The sequence below is a fragment of the Peromyscus californicus genome, unplaced genomic scaffold (assembly GCF_007827085.1).
Source record: "Peromyscus californicus insignis strain IS unplaced genomic scaffold, ASM782708v3 Scaffold_4__1_contigs__length_199733344, whole genome shotgun sequence".
NCBI classification, from domain to species: domain Eukaryota; kingdom Metazoa; phylum Chordata; class Mammalia; order Rodentia; family Cricetidae; genus Peromyscus; species Peromyscus californicus.
In genome coordinates, this window is record NW_026294562.1 from 66285031 (window position 1) to 66297132 (window position 12102).

General features: G+C 46.2%; 1 protein-coding gene across 1 annotated transcript in view; it reads right to left on the reverse strand.

Annotated features, from left to right (window-relative positions):
• Mgmt (O-6-methylguanine-DNA methyltransferase) overlaps positions 1–12102 on the reverse strand; it is a 249046-nt gene that overhangs the window by 183022 nt on the left and 53922 nt on the right. The window contains exon 2 of the mRNA XM_052762319.1: positions 8417–8553. Coding sequence (XP_052618279.1) covers positions 8417–8553 — 137 coding nt within the window. The remainder of the gene's footprint in view (positions 1–8416; positions 8554–12102) is intronic.

Consider the following 12102-nt stretch of genomic DNA (forward strand, 5'->3'; position numbering starts at 1 on the left):
CGAACACAGGCAGGCACATCTGCCAGCCCTGCACATCTGCCAGCCCTACCTTCCAAAAGCAACCAAGTCCAGAGAGCAAAGCTTTAAGGCTCTGTCTTGTTGCCAGCCTGGGTCCAGAGCATGAAGACTGTTGTGTCCTAGGAAATCCTGTCTCTACCTTCTACCTGGCATCAGGTAAGCGCTGAGTAGCGAGGGAGCAAAGGCAAGAGGCAAGCTGAGGTATCAACACCATTTTCTAGATCGGAGGCAGCCCAACTTCGCAAGTGGTACACTCTGCCCTTCTGTGACCACACAGCTCTATCTGGGAACTATGGGTCAACAGCAAAGGGCCTGGCATCCACAGGACTGGTAGTGCTGTCTCATGTGCACCACTCACAAGGCACATGGCAAGCCTGCCTGTAAGGCTGGGCCCGAGGGACTAGGTAGACACTAGATGATCTTCCCACAGAATTCATCTGGCTCAGACTTCCTCCAACCGTCTCCACACTAGAGCTGGCCAGGAAAACACCACATCAGATCTGTAAACATCACAAAAGAATCCCTGCCAGGAGACTTAGTTAAGTTATGCAAAGTAGAAAATGGACTGTGGGAAGTTTGTACATTCAAGATACAAAAGATTTTATATGAGTTTGGTTAGTCTACATACGGTTTCCAGTACTACATTCCTATATTTGTATTACAAGGTTCAAATAGAAAGAAAAAAGGAAGGGGGGGGTGGTGTGTGCAAATCTTTGACATGTTCAAGATGAGCTGGACTTGGTTCCCCCAGTGCCTGAGAGCCAAAGCCTACCTGTTGCTGTCTGTGTACTCTAAGTGGGACTCAAAGCACAGTCATTGTTTGAAGTAATCAACCAATGTGAACAACATTATGGAATGCTAAGCATGGCTCAAGATCATATGAGGAAAATAAATAGGTCACCTAGCCCTCATGATACATCCTAGGCACGGCAGGGCACACTGAGGAGGTCCGGGCTCCACAGCCACAGAAAGACAGCTTGGAGGGCATCAGTCAGGCTCTTGCAAAGACCAAGCTATGCTATAAGGGACAGTGACTGACCACTGGGAGATATGGGCAAGGAGGTCATCAAATAAAGCTGATACAAAAAGCCACTCCTAAACCAATGAGCTTCATCCAAATGTTAACAAAAGGAAAAATGAAGGTGATCGGTACGAGCCAGAACAAACCAAAAATCACATCACAGTGTGGAGCCTTGAACAGATTACAAGGCCTGGTTGTATGGTGAGTTTAGGCTTGCACAGAAATAAGAGGAATCCCTCTGCAGACAGGTATCAATAGTCAGCCTGTGAGCCACCCACCAACGCTACAGCCCTTGGAGAAAGTAAGAAATGCCTGTGGAGACCCCTAAGTCACATGGGAGGGTGACAGTAAGGGCCCTACTCAAGACCCTTCTGCTGCTAGTCAGCAGGAAAGGAGGCCGCGGAAGGACCCTGGTGGTGAGTGAGGGCTGCACACAGCTGTCATTGTAAAGCAAACTCCAAGCATGAAACAGCACACCAGCTGGCATTCAAGGAAGACCCAAGACCATCCCAGACCTTGCTTTTTTCACAAAATGGAGGTGCACTTCCATGCTTAGGAAAGTTGTCAGAAGCACCCCAATTCTAAAACCCCTGAGATGTCGGTATACTTAAGCGAATACGTTGATGCAGGCCAGCATTTCAAGATTGACTTAGCATTCTAAAATCAACTCAGCCCACCACATAGATAGACCACGAAAGAGAAAAATGCCATGGCTATGTAAGTACCCAGAGAAAAACCACTGGAGGACTCCCACAGGTTGCAGTCTGAGAAACAACGCCAGTCTAAAGGCTGGCATAGAAAGAAACACTGAGGTGCCCTGTTACTAGGGACAAGAGAATGCAGTCTACTAGGATAGTGAGGTACTTAATGCATGTCTTACTGGTGAACAGTTGACAGCAGAAACACAAGGCATGAATACCACACAGGGAGAAGCATACTGTCTCTATGCAGAGAGTGAATTCATACAGAAATCCTAAAGAACCCCAAATAACACCCAGAGCAAGCATAATTGTCATACCCTATTCCCTGGAGGGAGCTAGCTCCAGAACCGCAGGCACACCAATACCCAGAGATGCTAGAATCCTTCACAGAAAATGGCAGTATCAGAACAGAGCCTATTCACATCCACCCACATGCTGCACATCCAGAGACTACCTATATTACCTAATAAATGCTATGTGAACAGCTGTTTAAATGTTCTGCATAAAGAATAATGACAGAAAAGTAATTTGTAACGGGTTCATAACATTAAAGTTTTCCAAGAACTTCTGTAGATGTAACCAACCATCTTTTTAAATAAGAAACACAGAACCAATGCAAAGAAGAAAGCCAAGAGGTCAGAGCTAAGAGCTAAAACCTTACCCTTCCTCCTGCGGTGGTCCTACCTCTCCGAACCAGAGCTACTTTCTGTGTTAAAGTCTTTATATAGAGTTTCTGTTCTGCCTTCTCATTGGTTGTAAACCCAACCATATGACCGCCTCGTCATGGCCTGTCTATATAGGCCTCCAGGTTTTCTATGATTGGTATTGAGATTAAAGGCATGTGTATCCAATACTGGCTGTATCCCTGAACACACAGAGACTTACCTAGCTCTGCCTACCAAGTGCTGGGATTACAAGCATACGCCACCACTGCCCTGCTTTCCTATGGCTTGCTAATAGCTCTGACTCTGGGCAACTTTATTTATTAACATACAAATAACATTTTAGTACCAATAAAATATCACCATAAACTTCTGATCCACAGTCAACTGAATGCATGGACACAGAACTCATAGAGAGGGATGGCCAACAGGCAGCCCCCCACCTCCTTATTCATAAGGATGTATCACCAAACGCAGGCTACCTGGAATGATGGGTAGAATCAAACAAAATAAGACTGCTCCTATGTACCTATACTAATTTATAAACCCAACATAGTAAGAGGTAGAGGGTACAAAATCAGATGATTCCATCAACCAACTGTGCTGTGAGCCATGTCACTGTGGTCTCTCTGCTCTTGTGATGATGGAGAGAAAGAATTCTTAAAGGAAGCACTTCACAGTTTGTCTTGGACACACCTGGATCTCCAGATTCTTGTGCCTTGGGTCACTATAAAGTAAAAAGGCTGCTTGAGCACAGCATGGTAATAATAGCAGGTTAATCTAATAACTGATACAGTCACTAAGTGACTAGAAGGTGGGCAGCACATACAGAGTGGATACACTGGGCAGGAGGGGACACGTCCCAAGCTGATGGGTCAAGAGGTCATCATACTAGATAGAATGGCATGAAATTATAAGTCATGATGGTTTCTTTCTGGAACTTTCCAGTGAACCTTTCTGGACTCTGGATTCTAGCTGACCATGCATAACAAACAGTAGAAGTAAAATCATAGGGAAGGGTTGGGGAGGTTCCTGTGCACGAATTCACAGAAGTTTGTACAACATAAGATCAACATGCGCGCGTGTGCGCGCGCACGCACGCGCACACACACACACACACACACACACACACACAAAATCAATGGCTACAACCAGCAGCAATAATTTAAAAGTTAACAAAAGTTTTAAGCTGATTTAGAATACTATCAAGAACAAAGTACCTAAAAATCAATTCTATCAAAGACATGTGAGGTCTCCATGCTGGAAACTACAAAACCCTGCTGAGAAAAATGAAAGAGAACCCAAATAGATGCAGAGATAAATCACACCACAAATCGACAGAGTCAATACCAAGAAGCTGTTAGGCAGCCAGGAATGGAAACAGACACCTCTCAATCAGATGCCAACAAAAAGCTGTGCAAAAACAGATACTTCAAAATGGCAAGGTAATGTGCAAAATGATCAGACTTGGGGCTAGCTGGGAGGTGAATGGAGGCCTTGGAGCGGGGACAGGATAGGATAAAAATATACTGTGTGTGTATGTATATGTATTTTTAATAAATAAAAATATAATTTTAAAGAATAAAATAAAGATCTAGAAACCCATTAGAAACAGAGTTCAGTTGGTGGAGTGTGTGTTGAGCAAGCACAACACCCCAGGCTGGACACCCAGCTCCTCATAAACAAAGTGGGGTGGCGGCACTCTGCTCTAGTCACAGAATTTAGAGGTGGATAAAGGACGATCAGAAGTTCAAGATCATCCCTGAGTCCCATGACAATCAAGGCTACACGAGATCCTTTCTCAACAACAACAAAACAGAAGTCGGGGCACCCAAAGGCCAAAGACAGCAGCTAGAGACATGGCCTGACTGTCTCAGGCTGGGCACAAACTCAGTCACCAAGTCAGTCTGGGGCTGGCCAAGAACAAAGGCCGGTGGACCCGGGAACAGCCCTAGAAAGGCAATGCCCAAGGTGAACAGAGCGGGAAGCTGTGCTTTCCCCCAACAAAGGCTGGAATTAGACAACTATATAAAAGTAAGTAAGTGTTGGAGAAAATCAACTGTACATCCATCATGGGCACTTAAACAAAACACATATCCAAGGGCAAGAAGGAGGATCCTTCTGAGAGACAGCACAGCAGAAGATTCTAGTGAAATTACAGCAAATACTGCAGAGTTTGATGGTGGGTACAGTGTGTTTTGTGGGGTGTTTGGGGGCTTTTGCTTTTGTTGTTTTGTTGTTGTTTTCTGAGGCAGGGTCTTACTGTGTAGATCTGGCTGTCCTTGAACTCACACAGATCCACCTTCCTCTGCCTCCTGAGTGTTGGGATTAAAGGTCTGTACTACCATAACCAGCTACATATTTATTAAAGACAAAAACAAAAACAAAAAAACTAAATGTAAAGGGAAAAACTGATCAGCTGACTTTCTCAAAATTACAAACTTCTCATCTAAAGAAATTTAGAAAATCAAAATATAGGCAACTTAGGGAAGTATCTTATTAAGGGCTTCTATGGCTATGAAGAGACACCATGACCATGACAACTCTTATAAAGGAAAACATTTAATTGGGTGGCTTACAGTTCAGAGGTTCAGTCCATTATCATCATGGTGGGACATGGTGACATGTAGGCAGACACGGTGCAACATTAACAGGAAGTGAACTAAGTGTCACACTGAGCTTGAGCATAGGAGACCTCCAAGCCCACCTCCACAGTGACACACTTACTCCAACAAAGCCACACCTACTCCAACAAGGCCACACCTCCTAATAGTGCCACTCCCTGTGAACTTATGGGGGCCAATTACATCCAAACTCCCACAGGGAGGAAGGCACAGTTTAAGGCAGGCATGGTGGTACATCCCTGTGATATCAGCACTCAGAAGGCAGATGCAGAAGAGTGGCTCTGAGTTCAAAACAGTCTGAGCTAGAGAGCAAGACACTGCCTCAAAGGAAAAAGCAAAGGAAAAGTTCCCATGCTTGGCGAAGGACTTGTACTCAAACCCACAAAGCAGTAACACAAAGAAAAAAGAAAGAAAAGGAGGAAAAGAGAATCTCAGTTAAAATATGCCAAAGGTGGTAAAGTACAAATTTTAAAAATTCAAACCACAAAGAGATGATACTTCAACTCACCTGAAGAACCAAAACTTTAAAATCACAGAACCAAGTGGTGAGCAAACTCTTACAGACTTAAAATGTTTGTATGCCGTGGAATCCAGCAACTCCGTACCTCGGCATTTACTCAAGAGAAATGAAGACAAGGGTCTTCGCAAGACTTGAACGTGAATCCACAATGAACTTTCCAGAAAGTTCTAGATATTGTTTGGGATGATCTCTATATGTCAGTATGTTTTTGTCAAAACTTACTGAACTTTGCGTCTGAAATTTTTTAGCTTTTTAAACTGGCAAAGTAGAAATGGCCGAGAGGTTTGAAATGTCTCATCATATTAGCTATACACATGTACCAGTCACTGGTTTGGTTATTTGCCAAAATACCAGATAAAAACAGCTTTAGGAATATTAGGTTTGTTTTGACCCATCAAGGCAGAGAAAGTGTGGTGGCAGGGGTATGAGGCAGCTGGTTACATAGCATCCTCAGTCAGGAAGCAGGGACAAACACTGATGCTCAGCTCACTTTCTCCTTATTCATTCCATGACCCCAGCCCATGGAATCATGCCACCTACATTCAGGGTGGACCTTCTTAATTAACCCAGTCTAGACAAACCCAGAGATTTGTTTCCATGGAGATTCTAAATCCCACCACATTGACAATCAAGGTTAACTACTACACCATCAAAATCCAACTTCCCATTGCTATTCCCAGGATCCCTAGCATCAGGGTTATCCCACAGATACCCTCTCCAATTCCTGAATCAACAGAGAAGAGGAGGCACCAGTCACTCCTCTGGAAGGGAGGCACAATCCTCCCACTTCTTCTCCCCGTGGGTGGTGGACAAGCCTGCAGCCTCAGTACAGGGCCTCAGTGGGGAACCAAGAGAATGGTTAGGAGGAGATGGAACACCAGAACCCCAACATGGGCAGTTTGGCCTCCACTATCAACACACACACACACACACACACACACACACACACACACACACACACACACACACACACACACAAGTGTCTGTCCCTGAGGGAGTCAGCTCTAGCTCCACTATGGGGTGGTTGTTTTCACAGTCAAATCCAATTCTAACTTCACTCAGCCTCTTTGTTAAGCTCACACAATCCATAAGACATACTTAAACAAATACACCATTTTCAAGATTCAAAACAATTAATTATGTGTATTTGTGCTGGGGCTGTCTACATGAGCACAGATGCCCTTCGAAGTCAGAGGCACTGGATCCCCTGGAGCTGGAATTACAGACAGCTGTAAGCCACCTGACACAGGGGACCCGAACTTGAGTCCTGTGCAAGAGCAGCACAGGATCTTAACCACAGACGGATCTCCAGCCTCTAAATATATCTCATAATGCCTGCTTTTTATATTTTCTTCCCCAAATTTACAGTAAGGAGTGCTTTACTGTTTCTCCAAAAGCAAAAGAAGCCAACACGTAATTTCTATGATTTATTGAGCTACTGAACATGCTAAGAGACAAAGTGACATTTTCCCTACAAATTATTTGGTGTCTGCGATTTTCTGAGCACCACAGCCAGATGGTTCTCACAGAAACTGAGAGGAGCCTGTTCCCGCAGTTCAAAGGTTTGCTTATTTTTCAGTCTTGAAGTCTTAAAGACGATATTGATTGCAGCGCACGGCTCTACAGGAGGAGCTGGCTGGGGAGGGCCATGCTGGAATTTATTACCAAACAATGCTCATTATGGCTGTCTCTGACAGGGGTCCATTAAAATCAATTTTTATGTTTCTTATGTATTTTCTTTATCTAATGTTCTTGGCATTGTGTTTATTAGCCAGTTAAGACAAACACCCAGCACAGGAGTTTGTGCTTTTTCTTCTCTTTTTTTTTTTTCTTTTCTTTTTTTTCCCTACTTCTCTCGGGGAAATAACAAGAATTGCCATTTTAATGCTACCACTCATAGCTAGCAAACAGAAGAAGTTAGGAAGTTCGGTGCTACATTTTAGAATTAAGACGTGTTCAGGGGTGCTTCCAATTGGTTTCTGTTTTGTTTTTACAATTAGAAAACTATGGCAAGGACCATGCAAAGAGGAATACATGTCCTTCGAGGACCTTGTGATCTGAAGTTACCCGGTAGAAAGACTCTTTCCACAACTTAGCAGTGACAGCTCCTGGCCTGGTGCCACCTCCAGGAAGCAGCAGAGTGGCCCGACAGAGGAAACAATGTAGACTAGCAGTGGAAGAAGCAGCTGATAGACCCTGCCAGGCTTGATTTAAAACCTCTGAGGTAAGTCACATGATGGAGAGAGCTGTCCATCCCCGTATCTCATGTGTTCAAGAATCAAAATGCTCAGTGTGGGTGGAGAAGAAGGCTCAGTCAGTAAATGCTTGTTTTGTAATCATGAAGATCTCAAGAATCCATGTGAAAAGTGGCACTCGCCTGTAATCCCTGTGCTGGGAAAGTAAAGACAGGCAAATCCCCAGAGCTCCAGGCCACTGAGAGACTGTCTCAAAAAAACAAGGTATAAAGCACCCAAGGCTACCCTTTGGCTTCCATATGCACACAAAGACATGTGTACTCACAGGGACATGGGGACACATACGCGCGCGCGCACGCACACACACACACACACACTACTCAATACTCACAGAATTCAAACCCTGTGCAAAAGAACGCATTAATCAAATGTCTGGAAGCTCCCATCAAAGTCACGTCCCCAGGGCTTATGAGCTATTCCAGATTACTGGGTAATATATGAGTTGCCAAAGACACCACAACTCAAAGACTGTTTCCAGAGATGCTAACGTCTGTGGTTGGTTGCACCGGGCTCTGCATTCCCCCATGACCAGTGGAAAAGAGCCACGGCTCCTGTTGACTCCTGCCCTCGGCACACACCACTCATGCGATGCCCATGCTTACTGCTCACACTTACTCAGTGCTTGGGGTCTTTTCGCGGAGGAATCGTATCCCATGCAGGCCTTGCTCACAGCCAGACAGCTCGATCTTCCCCAAAGGGCTGTCCAACATTGTGTATTTCATTTTGCAGGTCTCAGCCATTCTGCCAAGCTCCTAGAGAGAAGCAATTTTTAAGTCGAGTAAGAAAGTGTGTTTGGAAGTGGTTGGTCATTTATAAAGCACAATGGAAGCATTGGTTACTTAACACACAGGATATATTCCAAAGCGTCCCCTCCTGTTGGGATTTAATCATAAGCTACTTTTACAATACAGCCACTTTCCACAATAGCCTGGGTCACCAACCAGTGTCCACTTCTTTTGTCCTCTAAAATTACAATGCCTCCATTTTTCCCTGCTGTCCTTAACTAAAGCAGACTTGGAGGAGGCTGAACTAGTGTAAGATATTTTTTTAAAACTACCTGAAACTCAGCAGGCTTTGAATAAGAGGATTGCCAGAAAAAAACTGTTCCATATTTTGAATATGGAACATTTAAAAGTGACGCATGGGGCTGGGGTATAGCATGAGAGGGCAGACCACTTGTCTAGCCTGTGCCGAGTCTAGTTTTGTCTTTCTGACAGATTTTTTTTAAAAGACAGGGGAACATGTATGAAATGCATTACAGAACATGATAGGATGGGATTTGGCCCAGCAGGGACACAGGCGCCATCAGCCGGTGGATGGGCAATGAATAACCGATGCTGTGCAGAGCTGGTACACTTGACTTCAATGGAAACTGCCGATGCCAAAGAGCTAACAGCAAAGATGCACAGACGGGATGTCTGTACTTCCTTCAAGCTCCTCTTCCTTCCAAATTCCTTGTCTGACTCCTAGAAAGAGAGGACTCTCATTCCCTTCCTATCCACCAATGATTCCCAGAAACCCTCCTATCCCCCCACCCCACCCCCACACACACTACTGACAAACCTGGTGCCCTGGCCCCAGGCTTAGAGCGAGACGGCTTTCTGCCTCTGCTTCTCCGGCCTAGAACTACTTCCAATCACCATGCCCAGTCATCACCCTCCCAGAAGGACCTCCTTTGTGTGGGTTATTACAGAATGTATTATGACCCATCCATCTCCTAGAATGCCCCCCCCCCCAGGTCACACCCTCATGCACCTGAACTTCCCAACCTCTGGATCCTGGTATTTCTAGCTCCTTAGCCCCATTTCATCTGGGCACCTCTTGCAGTGAGTGACAGCCCTCACCTGGGATCATATAGAACACGCAGAACAAGTCCAGCATCCACATCTGGCTGACACCCGCTGCCCTGTGCGTGTGTGTGTGTGTGTGTGTGTGTGTGTGTGTGTGTGTGTGTGTGTATATGTATGTGTGTGTGTGTGTGCATGCGCGCACTTGAGAGGCATTGTCAGAACATGGTCACACCCTCCTTTGTTCACCTACAGTCTACGGCCGCTTTTCTTCTGCTGACAGGTTGTGACAGAAACAGGGTGACCTCCAAAGCCCACCACACTTGTCTTCTGACCCCCAACAGAAGAGGTATGCTGACCCCTCCAAGGCCCACATACCACACTGCAGGTTATCCCCACATGCAGTATCCCTTTGCATCCTCTCCTGCCTGTCCATCCATCACCAGGTCTCTGTGGTGCCCCATGCTGCCTGGGATCTTCTGTGCCATCCACATGCTTCTAGTACTTTCCATTACTTCCTTTTCCTCTCTTCTTCAGCCTGGCATGAGCCAGCACTTCCAAAATAATACAAGGTGTTCCCAAATAAGACTCAGGCCTTAGCATCATGCCCCAAAGCTTCCCTGCACAGCACCCCACTTCCTAAATACAGGGCCAAGAATTTGAAAGAACTCTCCTCCAGGGCCTCAGGGTATGAGCCTGCTGGGAGATCTCAGCCTCAGGCCACTTGTCACAGTTTACAGAGGTCCCTCTGTCCACACCCTACTTCTTTAACACCCACTTTGGGAGCAGCCCAATACTGCAGGGTAAATTCCAAACTCTCAGGGCACTGACTCCACGCTCAAGTTGATGGCTGAGGAAACAAGCTATCCTGGACACAAGAACTCAGGCTTGCCTCCTTGAAGGCTTCTATCTGGACACATGGGAATACACCTGGTATAATCAATATCCCAGTCAAATCTAAATATACAGGGTCCGAATTTCTGAATGTAAGACTGGAGACACCTAGAGCTATACACTCTTTAGACTTAGGCCCAAGGAGCCATGGTGGCTCCAACAGCCCATTTTTTTTTTTTAATGCGTGTTTATGCCTAAGTATATGCACATGAGTACAGTGCCCGTGGAGGCCAAAAAAGAGCGTCAAATCCCCCCAAACTGGAGCAATGGGTGCTTGTGAGCCACCAATGTTGATGTTAGAATCAGAACTTGAGTCCTCTGGAAAAGCAGCAAGTGCTTTCAACCACTGATCCATTTCCTCAGCCCTCAGCAGCTCACATCTTTGAGTGTTTGCCGGGAGCAGTGGCCACAGGAAATGTGTACATACTCTATCCCGCAGTTCTCTGAGGATGGCACTCCTAGGCACAGTAGCTTGGTTGGGTCACCTACATGGGAGATCCCTGTGGCCAGTCCAGGACCCAGCTGGGCTTATTATATATAGCTCTCCACTTGGCCGCAGAACCCAGAGTGTGGCTCCTGTACCTACATTCCCTGCATCATCACTGTGGCATCCACCAAAAGCCACAAGAGGGGCTGACATTAATTGGTGGCAGAAAAAGAATCGATTCTCCACGGCTGTTTGGAGACCTCTGAAAAATGAAGTGAATTTCTTTTCATCTCCCTTTAACATGAAGGGCGTTTAAATAACAATGTTCTGAATTAAGCAGCTGGCGCCAGAGGCCAGTTCCCACCAAGGTACTGAAAGCCAGAGACCTTACAGGCAGCAGCTCCCTTCCTTCTCTACTTGACTTCACCAGGCCTTCCAGAACGGTCTTCGATGCTGCCTTGCATCCTACCCTGTAAGTGTGCCCATGTGATTCTCAGGGCAGGCCCCAGGCCTGCCAGCAGCCGGCGGTATAGGAAACAGGCGCCCTGCTAGAGCAAGAGGAAAAACAGGTACAGGATCGGACCTCAGGGCCTGCCAAAGTCAGTGGGGAACACAGAGGCCCTGGGAGACCTCCCAGCCAGCCACGTGCTAAGAAGAAAGCACCAGGAGCAGCATTGGTCCCCAGCTCCCACATCCACCTCAGCAACAGGTATGGGGAAACCCCAGAAGAGAGCGAACCACGTACTCAAGTCACCTAATCCTAAAACCTGCTCTGGGAGGCTGGGAAAGAATGGGATTGGCTGACCAACTGTGAAAGCCCGGAAGGAACACCACAAGGGGACAGAAGTAAAGTCAGGGCTGATGCCCACCAGACCAGGAGCCTCCCAGGCCGAGTTGTGAATTGTCCCACTGAACAAAAGACAATCCATCTGTGGCTCTGTGGCTCTGAACGACAGTGGGGCTTGGAGAGACTAATATCCAACAGAACAGACTGAAGTATCATTCGGACATTATCCCAAAGCCACTAACTACAGCCTGACCTTCAGGCCACTGAAGGGAAGTGATGAGTCTTCAGGTCTGTGACCAAGCTTCTGTTCAGCCAGTGACACATGCATAACCAGAGGTGAGTTCTGCCCTGGGATGACAACAGTGGCCATCCGTCTCAGTGAGGGTCACTATTGCTGTGATAAAAC